Source organism: Dendropsophus ebraccatus, chromosome 1 (assembly GCF_027789765.1).
Source record: "Dendropsophus ebraccatus isolate aDenEbr1 chromosome 1, aDenEbr1.pat, whole genome shotgun sequence".
NCBI classification, from domain to species: domain Eukaryota; kingdom Metazoa; phylum Chordata; class Amphibia; order Anura; family Hylidae; genus Dendropsophus; species Dendropsophus ebraccatus.
In genome coordinates, this window is record NC_091454.1 from 124844260 (window position 1) to 124863654 (window position 19395).

The 19395-nt window shown below is 40.6% G+C and overlaps 1 protein-coding gene across 3 annotated transcripts in view; it reads right to left on the reverse strand.

Moving 5' to 3' along the window:
• SEMA3D (semaphorin 3D) overlaps window positions 1–19395 on the reverse strand; it is a 248212-nt gene that overhangs the window by 89283 nt on the left and 139534 nt on the right. For all 3 annotated transcript variants that reach the window (XM_069978391.1, XM_069978382.1, XM_069978401.1), the window contains one exon: window positions 1465–1628. In XM_069978391.1, the coding sequence (XP_069834492.1) occupies window positions 1465–1628 (164 nt within the window). The remainder of the gene's footprint in view (window positions 1–1464; window positions 1629–19395) is intronic.

Consider the following 19395-nt stretch of genomic DNA (forward strand, 5'->3'; position numbering starts at 1 on the left):
TGTGTGCTCCCCCAGTTATATATAGACCACCTGTGTGTCTCACAAGTAGTATATAGACCCCCTGTATGTTCCCCCAGTAGTATATAGACCCTCTGTGTGCGCCACCAGTAGTATATAGACCCCTGTGTGCTCCCCCAGTAGTATATAGCCCCCCTGCGTGCTCCCCCACTTGGATATAGACCTCCTGTGTGCTCTCCAAGTTGTATATAAACCCCATTCTGCTGCCCCAAGTAGTATATAGACCCCCTGTGTGCTGCCCTCAGTAGTATATAGACCCCTCTGTGAAGGTGAAGCCCCAGTAGTCTATAGCCCCCCTGTGTGCTCTCCCTGTTATATAGCCCCCCTGTGTGCTCCCCCCATTTATATAGACCCCTGATGTGCGCTCCCCCAGTTAAACAGACCCCTGTGTGCTCCCCCTCCCATATAGTATATAACACAATAAAACAAACACTTATACTCACCTGGGTCCGGGCGTTTCCTCTTCTCTTCACTCTTGTGGCCGCAGGAAGGGTTTTCCCTGCGATCACAGGAGGCCGCACTCCCCTTGTCCTGGCACCGATGCGCCAGTGATGTCACTGGAGCGCCGGCACCATAAGGACAAAGCTGCCACTTGTGACCACAGGGAAAACCCTTCCTGCGGCCACAAGAGTGACTGACAGGAAGGGAGGCAATGGCTCCCGCCCTGTCAGCGATGCTGCTGCATGTAACTGTGAGCGCTCATTACGAGTGCTCATAGTTACAGTTCAGATGACAGCAGTGAGCGGGGCAGCGGCCCTGTCCAGCGGTCTTGAGCACAAGAGTGGGGCGTGGGGGCCCCCCTGGATGTTGGGGGCCCCAAGCGATCGCTTGGGGTGCTTGGTGCCAAAGACCGCCACTGCATATTCATATACAGTACATGTACCATACTGTATATGAATATGCAGTATGTGTACCATAACATTATTACAACTATATACAGTGTATAAGAAGGTAATGTGTGTCAGATCACACATGGAGTAACCATATTCATATACAGTATATGTACCATACTGTATATGAATATGCAGTATGTGTACCATAACATTATTACAACTATAAACAGTGTGCTATATACAGTTTATAAGAAGGTAATGTGTGAAGGTAATGATATTTAGATATTTAGATATTAAGATTGCCTTTCACAAAGAAAGAATATGAGCTTCCTGTGTGAACTAGTTTCTACAGTGCTTCACAGACATATCTACGTTATTCACGATGTATGGATACATGTGATACACACCAATCTCAAGTATGCTGAATTCTGTGCTAATATCACTTGTGTGTTTATACTTAGCAAGAAAGCTCAATGTCAGGTTGTGTACATGAAGCTCATATAACACAGCTTAGCATCCACTGGAGGTGCTCAGAAGGAAGCAATTGAATGGTAAAAAAAAAAAATGTTTGAAAAGGCATTTATCAACAGAACATAGTTTTAAACACACCAACCTTTCTTATATTTTTGTTTACATCCACCAGACTGAGCATATAGATGAAATCTTTAGCTCCAATGAACAATCGGCTCCTCTCTTCATCAAGCAACAGGGTCTGAAAACCTGAACTTTCAGAAGATGAGTCCAGAAATGGGATACAGCTGTTTGACATAAGCAGGTCTGTGGGAAAAGAAAAGAAATCTTTAGAATAAAAAGTCATACTGTTTTATCATTTTAGATATGTAAAAGATACTGGACAACTCATGTGTGAAAGATACTGAATAACTGTTTTTTTTTTTTTTTTTATCTGTTGTCAAATGTACTGTGGATCTATTGACATTGGTGGGATCCACCTGGGAATTTAGTGGTGTACAGATTGGACAACTGACACAAAAACTGCATAATGTTTCAAAATCCTGTCATATATAAACCCACATGTCTAAAAATAGATGTTAGTGTGAATTTTACTTGACTTCTTTAAAATTGAAATTCTGAAAACTGAATATGATATTTGCTTTCTGTGTACTAAAATGTTACTGCTTCCCCTTATTTCATTGTTTCATGCACTGCCCTTATGAGTTGTAACTAATGGTATGTTCTGGCAACAATGAAATATCTATTACTTTCCTAATTATTTCACCTCTCCATGCACTCCAAATAGCATTCTGGTATCATGTCTGTTGCTAACTGTGTACAAAGCTCTTATTTTCTTAATATTGTAATGTTTGTCTGATTTTATTTATTAACATGGGGGTAAGGCACACTGTGCTGGATGATAGTTGAAAGGAGTGTGCTGGGGACCTCTGTAGGTGAGCCATTGGAGCTAGAGATGAGTGAATCAGTCAGAAATTCATTTTGCGAGCTTTACAAAATTTTGGTCAAAATTTCATTAAAACGGCCAAAACTATAGTAGCTACAATATTGGGATTATTACAAATGGGCAAATTTGTTAAATCATATTGTAAAAGTGTCAAAAATCGGGAAATCAAAATTTTAACATGTCAGCCAGCCAGTCAATCATCCAATTTTCGCCTCCCTCTCTGTCGATATATCACTCTATTAGTATCACCCTACTCTGCTGTAACTGCCTGCTGCCACCCTGCTCTCTCCTCCACACAAAACCAACTGGCCACCACCATTAACAAACCTCCTTATATAGAGGGGGAGGGGGAAGGGGTGCTGACATGACCCACAATCAGCCCTCCTATCCTATCATCTCCTCTCTTTCCCTAATTCGCTCTTTAATTACTCCCTGCTCTGCTGTAACTGCCTGCTGCCATCCTACTCTCTCCTCCACTCAAAAGCCAACTGGCCACCACAATTAACCAACCTCCTTATATAGAGGGGGAGGGGGAAGGGGTGCTGACATGACCCACAATCAGCCCTCCTATCCTATCTTCTACTCTCTTTCCCTAATTCGCTCTTTAATTACTCCCTGCTCTGCTGTAACTGCCTGCTGCCATCCTGCTCTCTCCTCCACTCAAAAGCCAACTGGCCACCACAATTAACAAACCTCCTTATATAGAGGGGGAGGGGGAAGTGGTGCTGACATAACCCACAATCAGCCCCCCTATCCTATCATCTCCTCTCTGTCCCTAATTCGCTCTTTAATCTCTCTCTGCTTTGCTGTAACTGCTTGCTGCCATCCTGCTCTCTCCTCCACACAAAGCTGACTGGCCACCTCCTTAACGAATGTCCTTATATAGAGGGGGAGGCGGAGGTGCTGACATCACAGAGAGGCCTGAAGCTAATTGGACGGGGGCTAGGGATTATAGATAATCCCTTTCTCCCACCCAGTGATGCTCCAGACAACATGTGCGGCTGCCTTTTTTTTTTTTTTTTTGAAAATTCCAAAAAAAAGGGGAACACACTGCACTCTGAAACTGACTAGTGTACGTATTTACAGCCTGTCTCTAAATATTACAGCAGTCATTATTAAGGCTGCCATTTTTTTTTTTTTTTTTTTTTTAATACCAAAAAAAAGGGGAACACACTGCACTCTGAAACTGACTAGTGTACGTATTTACAGCCTGTCTCTAGATACTACAGCAGTCATAATAAATCTGGTCCTCTACATATAAAATCTGAATACATACTAGGTTTTATGTGACTATAAGAACATTTTGCAGCTCTGATGGGTTCCTAGAACAAGATGCTATTAGCTCAATGCTTAGCTCAGAAACAAACAAATGTCTTTACAAGACCAGAAACAGTCACTTCAAACTCTTAAGCAATCTTGTTTCCAACAAATATTCTAGTCAGCTGTGGAGAAGAGAACAAGAGGGGTCAGTCTGTATTACTTCATGAGACCTAAATAAACAAATAACAAATAAATACGTATTTGTGCGTGTGTTCCCTAGAAGACATAAGCAACATGAGAACAAGGATCACTGTGTTTTTTTCTTATCCAAACATACTGTATGTTATGTTGTTCATTATAATCTGTAATTAAGATTAAAAGATGTAGTTTGAAGCAAGATGATCATTCCTTTATTGTGTTTTCATCATCACATGTCCTAAAACTGTTTGTGTTGTCTTTCTGCCTGCAAAAATGTCATGATAGTAAACTTAACAGGGTATTCCCATCTCAACTTGTTATCTTGTATCCATAGGATAGGTGATAACAAGCCTATTAGTGGGAGACCCCAGTCTTCTGCCAGAACAGTGCGGTGGGATGCTCACACATGTTGCTTCTTAATTTATTCTCTATGGTAGACACAAAAATAGCTGAAAATCTGATATTTGTAGGATTGCATAGGAAGTGCTGTAAGAACTGTGTTCTTCTCACCAGGCAGGTCCTGGGGCCTGTATGTTAGGCACCTGGGACCTGACAAGTTTAAGACACTACAATACACTAAACTACCTTCAGACTAGTATGAAATCCGGACGAATCTGGACAGATGCCAAAGCTTACTGGGCTTGGAGGGCTCATAGTGGTCTAGATAACCATGCCAATGGCAATATAGACAAGGGGCCTACTGTAACATCAATGCCCAAGGACCCACATGTGCCTACAGCTTAAGGTATTTGGCAATATATTAACTAGAATCTGCTATTAATATACCATTTTTGTAACTAACTACTTTACAGTGGTTTGAAAAAGAGCCCTATGACTTAAATTTAGTTTTATTACTCAACAACAAAATTATTTTTATATAAACTTTACTAAACTAATGCTTCGCTTTATATTTCGCCTACATATTTATCACAGTGCTCAAGTCCTTGAGGTGCTCCATAGAAAATTCATTAGAAGAGTTCACGTTAGTCCAGATCCATCCATTATTCTTGAATTGCTGATTAATATTTAATAGGGAATGTGTTAGTTTTAGTTTGCACTTGCCTAATGACAGATGTTTTAAGGGGAGCCAAGGCCCATAAGGTATTTATTAGGTCAAAAAAAACTGCCCTTCTTAGATTTTCAGACAAAGCTAACGAAGCCCAGCTTAATGCCAAATCAATAAGGGGCTATGTAAAATAGGAAGATTGGCACAGTCTATGAAGTCCTTTATTTCATCTAGGCTTCATCTGTTAAGAACTATCAAAGATTAGAGTATGATCAAAGTTATTTGAGAGAACAAAACTACATTTAGCAGAGTGGCTTTTTACATAGGATATGTTAAATGGATCTGCTTTATGAAACTTTGAAGTCTAACTCCATATTTAAATCTGATTTTCACACATCTACAGATTGCATTAATGCATGTCATCTGGAAATGTTTTCTATCTCAGTATTTGAACCATTGTTCACTTGTTATTACTGTAAATAGAATGAGTAGGGTGCTGATGTGTGCCAAAACTAAAGTTAAGATTTGGGTTTCCTGTCCCTGGACAAATGTCAAAAGTTAGCTTTTTCATAATACAGGTAGCCGTTCTCAACTTCTCAATCGCACACCACAAGTGAAGACCCTATAGGTAAGAAGGCCCACTACTACCCTAAAATAAATATTTAATTTAAAAAAAATCACCTATTGTTTGAATGAAGTTGTTAACAATAATTGTGAAATCTTGCTGGCACTTCCTGTTCTGTAAAGAAAAAAATGTAGCAGCCTCCTTCTTATCATTACAGGCAGGGTAACTGGAAAAGGTGACACCAGTAGATTGATAGAAAAACAGGATCACGTCATTCACAATAGTTACAGAAGTGGTCTCTAGTTCTGGTATAGTAGGACAAAATTTAGTCAAATATTGAATTTCTAACACTTCTCTATTCTCTAAATTTGATCTTTTTTAGTACTGCTCCTTTATAATGATAATTCCTGTTGTTACCATTCATTCAATTACATATTGGATTTATGATTACTTAAAATATTCTATAATCATGAATATATGGTATATCACACAATACTTTAAAGGGAAACACATTTATTAAATTATGCTCCTATGTTTGTGATTGGATCATTTATTTTAACTTTTATGTAGGTAAAGAGCAAAAACATTTTTTCAAACATGGGAAAGTGAACACGTGAGCATCTATGTTGTGGTAACTTCTATAAACACTGTATTGATTTGACAAAACAGGCACATTTTTCAAAGGAAGTCTTAATGAAGCTACAATCTTTCAAAATGTAGCGTGTAAACTTACATGTGGAGCTTACTAATGACGTTGGCGGTTAAACCAATATCATCTGAGCAAATATTCCCTTATTTTGTATTTCCTGTACTTTGAAAATTGTAATTATTTACATGGATGAAAAATGAAACCCAACAATTTAGTTCTTTCGTATGTGAGTGCAACCAGAATTACATTTTTTACTCCTATAATGCATTGTATTTTTAAAATTCTTTCAAGAACCAAGGTTAAAGCGAATGTACTGCTTTAATCAGCTGTCGGCCACGCATCCCCTATTACATGGAGAGATGTGGTGGTCGGCGCCTTATGATTTTTTGACATGTTGAAAAAGTGATCACTGTCTCTATTACACAGGGAGATATCTGTAACACTTTCTTACTCACCGCTCCCATACCTCAAAATATCTGCTGTTATCTATGCTGATAGTCCACAATATGCTCTATTGTGTTCCCTTGCTGATTACGTTAATGTACTATCACTGCATTAGAATAAGAGCCCTATTACAAGGAGCAATAATCTGCCGAATCATAAAGACTACCATCAGCCAATGACAACAATAATCGGTTAATTGTGTCTTTAGGTCTGGTCCTAAATTCATCGGCCATTGGGCGCACATTGTTACATGTAATAGCATTGCACAGCCGACAGCTAATGAATCTGTAAAGAAAATAATAAAGTATATACATTACCTCTTCACCCTCCCTGTGTTCTCTTTGCTCCTGCCCGCTGTCTTCAGCTTCCAGCGCAAGTTTGGACAGGACCACCGAGGCCGGTGATTCCCTGAGCGGCCTGTCACTTCAGAAACTGGCTCTGAACTTGCAATGGAGGCTGTGTACAGTCAATAGAAGCGGAGAGAACACTGGGAAACATGGAGAGGTAATGCATGAACTTCACAGCAAGGGCTGCACAGAAAACCCTAATGATGTCCGTGCAGCCCTTGTTGCACAATAATTGAGCTATGTAATAGCCTCAGTAAACAAGCGCCAATCTGCTATACTAGTGCTTCTTCACTATAGTGATCGGGCCATGTAATGTGGGCCTATAACTGTTTTTTTTGCTCGAAGAAGTATTCCTCCTCCCAGGGTCCCCATGTACCTTCTACACTTCTGGACCCGCCATGTTCTCCTGACTGTATAACAACAGATGATGTCAGTGTAGATACGGGTCGAGCGTGATAGAAAATCACTGCCCAACCCCTTTTTCTGGGAGAGATAGTTTTTTTGGCTGTGACTTAACCCTCCCCATAGAGAACACAGGAATGCTCGGCTATGCCAAACGTTCTATTGGGAGAATGGGGGGCAAACAGGAGCGGTTCGCTCATCAGTTATTAAAGGTGTATTGCCACCTTTAATAGTGGTGCTGTTCATTACCGATTCAGTAATCCCACTGACATTTATCATGGTCAGCCATTACTCAGATATGCAAGGTTCAATATGGCATTGGTATCTGTAAATATGTACCTGTCTATTTGTAAATGTTATATATGGCGTCCTTTTCTTATATCCACTTTGAATAATTAGTATCTAATGCAGACTCAATTTAGTCTTAGAAGGAATCAAGCAGCTGCACAAATAACTTCTTTAAGTTTACTATGTTTATTTCAGTTAAGTTCACATTTATTAAAACCTAACATGTGACTTCACTTTGTGGCAGGGAACAGGTTCTCAAGAATAAATATAATAAACAATTAGTCGGAGACAAATACACAGCTTGATATAATGATTTTATTAGTATACCAGTTTTATTTAAAACACTTTCATGATTCTTTCCTTAATAACAGTATACATTTCACTAGCTTCATTAATGCCAGCTTTAATTTTACCCAGCTGGGAATCTCCCATGCCTCAGCCAAAAGAAAGACAGTTAAACATTAAAACTACTTATGATGAACTGTCTTCTTAATAATCTGGCAACGTTTCATACAAGATATCATTGTCTCTATGTGCAATGCTCAAGGCAAGACTCTGTGCACGGTTTTAATTAAAGAGTTGAAGGTTATATAGTTATAGTTGTGCTTTTGTTAGGAGAATTCTGTGTTTCTATAAATCGTAGAAAATGTGTAATATTATGAGCATGTGGACTAGTGGAGTCCCTGTCAGTCCATATTATGGACCCATTAGATAATCTGACTACCACTGTACAGTTTTCTGCTAGATGCAGTTCTTTAAAGGAAGAATACCTCCATATTGAAATATGCCACAAAAATGCAGATGGACACAGAAATACAATAAAGGTCCAGAAAATTCTGTGAGCTCTAGAATACAGACCTATATCACATAGTATGAAATCAAAATTAAATTAAATTACCAGTTTAACAACAGGTAAAATATTATTTTTGTTTAACGTAAGACCTTTATGTGAGCATGGAGGTCTATATAAATGCAAAAATGTTCCCCTTCAATTAATAAGACCACCTAGACAGAAAGGGCAGACTAGATGGACCATGTCATCTATTTCTGCCAACAATCTTTCGTGTTTCTATGTTTTTAAAATAAGCAAAGAATTTAATGCAGCTGAGAAAACGGAAAGTATTCACAATTAGTCTGCACTAATCTAGTCTGCAACAATGTTGAATGTGAAGGATTAGCTCCTTAGTTGATTACAGAGCTGATCGTATACTTCATAGATAGATAAATGTGTACGCCCTTTACTTTGGTTCTATTGTGTCTACACAATATCATGATTTCCAAGCTGCTAATTACATATCATAGACTTCAGTGTAGTAGTTTATTTATTTTTTTATTTTATTTTTGAGAATTTTAGGGTGTAATGTGGTGGAAACCACATTTTTACTTCTTCTAGCCTGGGTAAAACTCACGTCTGTGCAACCACCTAACCACTGAGTTGAGTGTATTAGTAGGCTTGTTAACACCGCCAATGACCCTTGTTAACATAATTAGTTAAGAAATCTGTGGGATTCATCTGTGGGGCTCATAAATAATGCAATATCAAAAACGGCATAGGAGATATGAGTCATGAAAACTGTACACTTTACAGAAACGTCAGCCAAACCTGCTGACTTTGCGGCACTGGCTGACTGTCTAAAGTGCATAGATGATTTCAGGGGAGAGAAGGCATGTGGATTTTAACTGCCTGAACATTTTGGAGAGGTAATCAACTACCAGAGCTGTCTGGCAGGATACAATAATGTTTGGGTATGATGAACCTTAATCTGTATGATCAGATCAGGGAAGACCAGAGGAGCTAGCTGTGAATGTTCAGACAACAGCTATTAAGAGTTATGGCTACCACCTGGCAGGGGTGCCCCTTGTCACCCCTCCTGTTTGTCTTAAGCATAGAGCCTCTAGTGGCACAAATACGGCTTTCTCGGGATGTTCGGGGAGTGCATGTTAGGGACAGGGAGTTTAAATTGTCCCTCTTCGCAGATGATGTGCTGCTCACACTTACTAATCCAGTGGACTCTCTCCCTAACTTGCACTTCTTGATTGATGCCTATAGTGCCATGTCCAGATACAAAATAAATTGTCATAAGACCGAAGCCTTAGCAATTAACCTCCTCTCTGAGGTGAGGGCCTCTCTTAAAGCCGCCTTCCCGTATAAATGGATGGATAAATCCATCCGGTACCAATATTACCCCGACATACCACAGATTGTATAGTAGTAACTCCCCCCCCCCTTCCAAAACATTAAAACACAACTCGCCAAATGGTCCTCCTTACCTCTATCTCTTTTGGGACGGATAAGCGTCATTAAAATGACCATCATGCCCTGCTTTCTCTATCTCCTGGAAACGCTCCCTTTCCCTATACCTCGCGCAGCCCTGCATAGGCTACAGAAGGATTTTATGAGGTTTATCTGGCAGCATAGGCGCCATAGGATATCTCCGGATGTTCTCTTTGCTAGCAAGGCGAATGGAGGCCTGGCAGTCCCTAATGTACATAAATACTATCTTGCAGTTCACCTACGGAGAATCCCATGCTGGACGTCTCTGTCGGCTTATAATAAATGGACTGAAATTGAAAAGTTGTGGGTGGCACCTGTTCATCCTAGTGAACTTATTTGGTCACAGGGGAGCCCGGGACCTCCTCTTGCCTTGCTGGGACCTATGAAACATACTAGAGATATATGGCTATCGGGAGACAGATTATATCCCCTGAAGTCTACTCCTTCCTTACTCACACCCTTCCTATATACGAGCCTTCTAAAAGGGAGCTGTATCCGGGAACTCATTGTACCCTGGGAAGCTGTTAAGCTATTTCACTACGCGGATATAGTCGACCCTTTTACTAGACGGGTCCTTCCCTTCTCCACTTTAAGGAAACGTAAACACCTCCCCCTGAGAGCAGCCGGTATCCACAAACTGATCTCCTATAAGGCCTCAGAAATAACTAACCATAGACCCTTCCCTAAACCGACCCCCTTTGAGAGGTTGTGTAAAAGTTGCCCCTCAACGAGGGGGCTGGTCAACTCTATTTATTCTTTACTTAACTGACCCTCCTGAGAATTCTGACATGAAACATCCTTATATGGAAAAATGGGAAGATTACCTATGTAGACCACTCCCTAGGAAGTTATGGGAAATTATCTGGTCTCAGGCCTCTAAATCGTCCTCGTGCATTTCCTAAAAAGAAAACCAGTATAAAATCCTCTTCCACTGGTACCATACCCCAGACCTCCTCCATAAAATATTCCCAACTACTCCTTCCACCTGCTGGAGATGTCTCGTGGATATCGGAACTCTTCCCCATATTTTTGGGGATTTCCCCACCCTGCAACCCTATTGGGCAGGCATTCAAGGCCTTACAACTGTGATACTCGGGAAGGCTATTCCTCTAGACCCCCTCCACTACCTCCTTAAGTTTCCGCCCAAGGGTCTGCGTAAACACACAGCCAGATTGCTTCTTCATATTGTAACGGCTTCCAAATGTCTTATTGCAAAACATTGGAAACAAAGGGACATCCCCACTGCCGTGGAACTATTCAACTGCACCCAGGAGGTTAGGCGTATGGAATACCTAACGGCACACCAGGAGAACCGAGTAGAAGCTTTCAACAAAGTCTGGGCAGACTGGGACTCTTACTGTGATGCAACTCGGAACACGTAGTTCCTCTCCTTTACTAGTAATGGTTGTTTTCTCGCACACTGTTCTCCGCTATCATATCTCTAACACTTTCCCTTCTGTGTCCTCTCTTGGTCTTGTCTTGTATGTGTTTGTCTTGTTTCCCTCCCCTTGTTTATGTTGACCATACATAGTTAGTCACCAATTCTATTTGGTACAGTTATGCATCTGTCGGCGGTCATATCCATAGCGATCCGCTATAAGTTCTTTTTAGGACTAGTCTTCGCCGACCTCCTGGTAGTCTCTTATTGGATTGCTTGCTAATCTATATGTATGATGGGTTTTTTTTGTGATACTTCTATGTTTTATTTAGGCTGTTGATAGCCGAATTTGTTCTATTGTTTGTGTTTTAAAAAACTTGAGAGGTGCCAATTAGAGATGAGTGAACCTTGAGCATGCTCGAGTTCATCCGAACCGTATCGTTCGGCATTTGATTAGCAGTGGCTGCTGAAGTTGGATAAAGCTCTAAGGTTGTCTGGAAAACATGGACAGAGCCAATGACTATATCCATGTTTTCCACATAGCCTTAGGGCTTTATCCAACTTCAGCAGCCACCTCTAATCAAATGCCGAACAATCAGTTTCGGATGGACTCGAGCATGCTCGAGGTTCGCTCATCTCTAGTGCCCATACATCTGTCGGCTGAACAATCAGCCAGCTTTACCATAGACATAAACATGTTTATGTGCTCCGTTGGTGATGGGAGGAGTAAACAACAGCCACACTTCTCTGGCTTATTGGCTCATCCCTGCCAGGTGTTTAAAATGCCCCACATCTGTCCATTCTTTCACCATCATCTATCAGAGAAGAATCACCCCATAACTTCATGCTGTTGGCTAAACGTGCCAGTGTATAGATTTACACAGGTAGAACTGACAGGGGAAAACATCTAGATAGAAAGACTTAGGAAAGTCTGTACATATACATTTATTACGTAAAGCCCCTATTCCACAGGCCAACTTTAAGGAACAAACGAGCACTGTCAGCGCTCGTTTGCTCCTCATTCCCCGCTCGTTGCCACCGCCATTACACGCAGAGGCAGCGAGCAGGTGAGTGTGGGAGGAGCCGCAAGGAGCTGCGGGCGGGCTGACCGGGTGATCGATAGATCGTCCGGGTAGCCTATAGAGGATAGTGACGGTTTGATGCCGCCGATCTTATTCCACGGAGCGACGGCAACAGATTGCTGCTATCACAGTCGTTTGTTTTTCAACATGCTTGAAAGACAAACAACTGCACGATCAGCCGACATGAACAATGTCAGCTGATTGTTGCCTTCTATTCCACGGAACGATAATCGTTCCATGGAATAGGGCCTTAAGAGTCAGTATATACAGTATACAGTACACTATAGAACTACAGATCCAAAAATGGAAAATAAAGGAATATAGTTTCATTTCACTCAAGACCTTACTCTAGAAAAGATGACTGGCTAGAACAATATGCTGTTATATGATCTTTTAAAGAACATATGGAAGGAAACAGATATAAATTAATTCTGCTTCTTTTCAAGCATTTGGTCATACGCAGGCCATGAACAGCTGGGGCATGTCAGAGCTCTGTGCGAATTGGTGACATACATAAACATAAACATGGGCCTATGGTATGCAGTGAACTCACCATAACTGCTTAAACCTATAAATAAGAGCTTGAAATATTTATCATGGTACAGGAAAGCATATATCTGAAGCTTGGGTAATATATAATTCAGTAGTTTAACAATATAAGGGATTGGGATTCATGATAAGTAACTATATATATCAAATATATTCCATTCTATAACAGATTCTGCTGCATTGACCAAGAACTATATTGACAGTCATCTAAATAACACTAAATTATTCTATCACCCCCTTATTATACAGTAGGTAGAGATGAGCGAATCAGCCAGATGTCTGGTTCGTATGAATCAGAAATCTCGGAGGCTGACTCCCGCTGCCTGCTCCCTCCGTGCAGCGGGTGGATACATCGTAAGGAACGCCTGGAAAACTGGGATATAGCCATTAGCATTGGCTGTATCCCAGTTTTCCAGGCGTTCCTTACGATGTATCCACCCGCTGCATGGAGGGAGCAGGCAGCGGGAGTCAGCCGCCGAGATTTCTGATTCTTACGAACCAAAAATCCGGCTGATTCGCTCATCTCTAATTATAGGGCTATGGTTTTCAACCTGAGGCTGTCCAGGTACACACAGTATGCCCTGACAGTCACATCCATGCCCAGATGTGTAGCTTGGCAACACCTACAGAGATAAAAGTTATCATTCATAGCTGTAGAGGGATAGAACAGTAAATGATAAGAACCTATTAGGGGTATTCTATCATTGTGTGACAGGCACAGACTGGCAAAAGTGCTAAAAGTGCTAGATTGTTGTTTTGTCTTTAAAAAAAAAAAACTGTTACATATATAGCTTCAAAATAAAAAGAACTAATCTTTTCCACAAATGCCTGCAAGATCAGAATCTGGGATACATGAACTTAATGTCATTGGCATTGTGAAGTAAAGTGTATGGTGACGATGCAATCCTACATGGACATGAGGTCAACTTACACTGGAGTTATATACATCCATGAATACATTTTTATAGCCGTGTCTTCCAGAGGGGCTAGCTACATCATTTGTTTGGCTTATAAAAACAGGCGTAAAGGAAATGTTCCATGTTATAAAATGCTAATTGACCTTTTTATGTTTTACTAAATGTTTCATCTGTGAACATTTGTGTGTGACCCTTTTTTAATACCAGAAGATCAACCAATATTTAGTATTAAAAAAAAAGCATTCCATCCCTTTGTACCACCAGCAATATTCTGGAAGTGCAATTAGCCTAGACGTTTTTATTTGGCAAACATTTACCGGGTTAAACAACTTGAGTTTATTAACAATTGAGGTCATTATGACAAATGTGCAAAACCTTTTTTGACAATAGATTTGTAAAATATTTTTAACCAGAAGATAAGCTTCAAGCTCTTTGGCCCAGGAGCAAAATTTCTACCAGCGCTGAGAAAACATGAGGTGCTAAATACAACTTCTATACTATAACTTTGCTGCTTCCTGATATGCTAGGTTTACAGTAAAAATGACGACCATTTTTCATAACAATGGCCGTCATTGTGCAAATAACATCTGTTATTTAAAAAATTACTCCAGGTATTTGCACAGTGACAGTCATTGTTTTGAAAGACGACTGTCATTTTTTCATAGCATGAACCTAGCTTTACAATGAATAGGTCCAATGAATAGATAGACAGCACTCGCATAAAGGTCCCTGTACAACTTACACTTTAGTCATCCATACCCCCCGCTAGCGGCCATCAATCTAAGGTACAGTATATGGGGCTCTCCAGAACCACCACCCACAGATGACAGTGGTAACAGGGGTCAAGCATGATGGAAAATCACCGACTGAACCCTTTCTCCAGGGAGAGATAAGCCGCAGAGAGCTCTCTGGCTGCAGCTTACCCCTGCCCAGAGAGAAAATAGGAACTCTCAGCCGTACTGTGTGTATGGGAAGGATAGGACGTTGCTGGGCGGGAGAGATTACTGATGGCTGTCATATTGAGGGTGTATGGCCACTTTAGGACAATAGCAACAACCTGTGGGATAACCTTTTTAAAGTTCACAGAGTATAAGCAGTAATAGTTCATATTAATCTTAATAGGACAGGTTCTGTCTATTGTTATCTAGGACAATGAGGCTTGCTTTAAGGCATATCACCAAATGCTCTTAAAAACAGCACAGGCAAGATGTTAGCCCCCATAATAATGTACAAAATATTGCAATAAGAAAATAAAAAATGATAATAAATGACAATAAAAATAAAAGAATGAAGCTATACATACCCCCACAGCATGTTTTATATGTGAACGACTTATTAGACAAACAGATATGTGAACAATCAGCGAACTACCAATGATGATTTTTCAAAATGTTGAAAGACGATTAACAACTTTTCAGTCCTTGTTTGATTATTGGGTGTTATTACACAGGCAGACAATCGCTAACTTTGGTCTTTATCGCAAATTTTTAAACAAAAATTGCCCCACGTAATATTGAATTTAGTATTGAAAAACTCGTACTTCATGTTACTTGCATTTTTTCAGTTGTTCTTTTATTAACTTATCTTGATGGTTTTTGTTACAAATTAATAAAGATATAAAAATGGAAACTACTGACATATGTTTCATGATTGTTATACCATGGGCAGTATAAGTAAACTAAATGTTTAATACTTACAAACCTAGTTTCATGGTCACTGTAATTTCAAACACCTTCTCTTTAGCCAGTGTGATTCCTCTAAAATTTTTAAATCCCTTCATTTGCCAATAATATCCCCTTTTCCCGGTCCTCCCCACAAGGCATCTCACATCTCTGCAGTCTGCTCTGTGCAGAAGAGAGAGAGAAAAAGACATCATGAACCCGTAAGTTGAGCCAGTCTGTCTGCTGAAGATTATCCACACTGTTTCTGAATAGTAAATCAAATCTTCCCTCTCATCTACCATCACACATAATGTTCAGGGCAGCTGTCCCTTATGTAATCACCAGTGTACCTACTCTTGTATGTCTACAGTGCTGTAGTATAATTTTCCCCTCCCCAACCCTTTAGATATTCATGAGTAGTGCAGCTAAGGGAATGGAAGCCCTATGTGTGTGTACTACTGGAAGGCAGAACAGCTCTGTTCCTGCCCCCAGAATTGGAGAGAATGAAATAGCTGTGCACCATGGATGGAACTTTTAGGCACAGGATCAATAACAACAGTGAGACCACTAAAATCATCTTATCACACTTTGAAAATATTTTGAAACATAAGGTGCTCTGTAAGCGAAATTGTCAGGAAAGCTGACAGATATTACTAAAGTGATATGGAAAAACAGTCTATAGACCGCTGCCTGCCTCACTCCCCTATATACTATAAGTGATATTTGCCAATACCAACATGCATGTTTATTCATTTTCCTAACCTAGTGCTAAAACATTCCGTATACAATTATTTCCATAACTTACATCAGTCTTAACCCCAATGGGCATAGTTAATGTCCACTACTAAGTGAAGGAATTTACATCTGAAACAAATGTTAGAGTTCTTCTGTCACCATATTTGAGTAGCTATTAATATTTTATTACAGGACATTCTTAACCCCTTAAGGACCGGGCCTGAAATGGCCTTAAGGACCGGAGCAAATTTTATGAATTTGACCAGTGTCACTTTATTCATTAATAACTTCGGGATGCTTTTACCTATCCGGCTGATTCTGAGATTGTTTTCTCGTGACATATTGTACTTCACATTTCTTGTAAATTGGAGTCGATACTTATAACGAATCTTTATGAAAAAACCCAAAATAGCGTGAAAAATTGTGAAAAAATGCATTTTTCCAACTTTAAAACTTTTCTGCTTATACAGAAAATGGTTATACCACATAAATTATATATTAAATAGCATTAGCAACATGTCTACTTTATGTTGGCGGCATTTATTAAACTATATTTCATTTTTTTTAGACAATAGGAAGCTTAAAACATTAGCAGCAAATTTCCAAATTTTCAGTAAAATTTCAAAATCAGATATTTTTAGGGACCTGTTCAGGTTTAAAGTGTATTTGAGGGGACTGTGTGTTAGAAAGCCTCACGAAGCACCCCATTTCAGAAACTGCACCCCCTAAACTCTGCAAAAGCACATCCAGAAAGTTTTTTAACCCTTTAGGGGAGTCACAGAAATAAAAGCTAAGTGTGTAAGAAATTTGAAAATTTTAATTTTCTGTGCAGAGATTTTATTGTAATCCAATATTTTTCATAATTATAAACCTATTACCAGAGAAATGCACCCCAATATTGATTGCCCCATTTCTGCAGTTTATAGAAATACCCCATATGTGGCCCTATTGCGCTATTTGACGCAACCACAAGCCTCAGATATAAGGGAGCGCCTAGTGAATTTCAATGGCTCCGTTATTTTTGGTCATTTTTGACTGTACCACTTCAGGTTGGCAGAGGCTCTGGGGTGCCAAAACCTAAAAAACACCCCTAAAGGGACACCATATAGAAAACTACACCCCTCAAGGAATGTAACAAGGGGTGCGGTGAGCATCTGGACCCCACAGGTGCTTCACAGATTTTCCAAACAATGTTGCTTGAAAAAAGACTAAAGTATTTTTTACACTAAAATGTTGTTCTAGCCTTCAATTTTTCATTTTCACAAAGGGATAAAAGGAAAAAAAAAAACACAAAACATGTAGCACAGTTTCTCCCGAGTACGGAAATACCCCACATGTGGACATAAAGTGCCAAGCGGGCGCAGGACGAGCCTCCAAAGGGAAGGAGCGCCAATTGGCTTTTGGAAGCTGAATTTCACTGGAATGGATTTCAAGGGCCATGTCGCATTTACAGAGCCCTCGTGCTGCCAAGACACTGGAAACCCCCCACAAGTGACCCCATTCTGGAAACTACACCCCTCAAGGAATCTAACAAGGGGTGCAGTGAGCATATGGACCCCACTGGTGACGGGCACAAATGTGGAAAAATGTGACGTGAAAGTGAAAATTTTCATTTTTTCACTTTCATGGCACAAATGTGCCCGTCATCCAGGGGTCCATATCCTCACTGCACCCCTTGTTAGATTCCTTGAGGGGTGTAGTTTCCAGAATGGGGTCACTTGTGGGGGGTTTACAGTGTTTTGGCAGCACAAGGGCTCTGTAAATGCGACATGGCGTTCATCATCCATTCTAGCCAAATCCAACCTCTAAAATCCAAATGGCGCTCCTTCCCTTCGGAGGCTTGCCCTGCACCCACATGGCGCTTTATGTCCACATGTGGGGTATTTACGGACTCGGGGGAAATTGCTCTACACATTTTGTGTGTTTTTTTCTCTTTTAACCCCTTGTGAAAATGATAAATTCAAGGCTAGACCAACATTATAGTGTAAAAAATTTAATATTTCATTTTCACGCCACATTGTTCCACATTTGTGCCCGTCACCAGTGGGGTCCATATGCTGACTACACCCCTTGTTACATTCCTTGAGGGGTGTAGTTTCCATAATAGGGTCACTTGTGGGGGGTTTAACTGTCTTGGCAACACAGGGGCCTTTTGAATGCAACATGGCCCCTCGAAATCCATTCCATCCAAATCCAGCCTTCAAAAACCAAATGGCGCACCTTCCCTTTGGAGGCTTACCCTGCACCCGCATGGCGCTTTATGTCCACATGTGGGGTATTTCCGTACTCAGGGGAAATTGCTCTACACATTGTGTTTTTTTTTATCTTTTAACCCCTTATGAAAATGAAAAAATCAAGACAAGATCAATGATTTAGAGTAAAAAATTTTAAAAAATTACACTAAATGTTGGTCTAGCCTTGATTTTTTTCCATTTCCACAAGGGGTTAAAAAAGAAAATGAACACAAAACGTGTAGGGTAGTTTCCCCTGAGTACGAAAATACCCCACATGTGGACATAATTTGCCATATGGGCACAGGGCAAGTCACCAAAAGGACAGAGCGCCATTTAGAGGCTGGAATGGGGGATGGAGGCCATGTCGCAATTACAAAGCTCCTGTGCTGCCAGAACAGTAGAAACCCCCGACAAGTGACCCCATTCTGGAAACTACACCCCATAAGGAATCTAACAAGGGGTGCAGTGAGCATATGGACCCCACTAGTGATGGGCACATGTGTAGGACATGTGCCGTGAAAATAAAAAATACCATTTTTTTCATTTTCACGTCCCAAATGTGGCCGTCACCAGGGGGCCATATACCCGCTGCCCCACTTGTTAGATTCCTTATGGGGTGTAGTTTCCAGAATGGGGTCACTTGTGGGGGGTTTCTACTGTCCTGGCCGCACAGAGGCTTTGTAATTGCATCATGGCCTCCTCTAATGGGAATGGCAGCCATACCTACTTAGCTGGGGAAAAGGGACAATTCTAATTTATTTGGGGGTATTAGGCCAATTATTAGTTTATAAGGTTGGAAATGACAGGTGTCCATCAAACTCAACCTGTGTTGATCCAGAGGAAGGCAAAAACCCCTCGTGAGGCAGACGACAGTAGCCTCATCACAGGGGAAAAATTCCTTCCTGACTCCATATTGGCGATCAGAATAATCCCCAGATCAACGTGACCCCTGAAATAGGAATAAGGGAGAGAATTTAGATAATGTAGAACCCCAATGACGTGTAGTGCGCCTTGGAGCGATCCAGTATGCAGAGGCCGGGGGGATCAGGACAGGTGTCACACTGGTAAATGGTGTCCTTCCTGATCCCCCTGTTACCCCACACTCTGCACTTCTTCTGGGGTCTCCTGTTCTCCAGT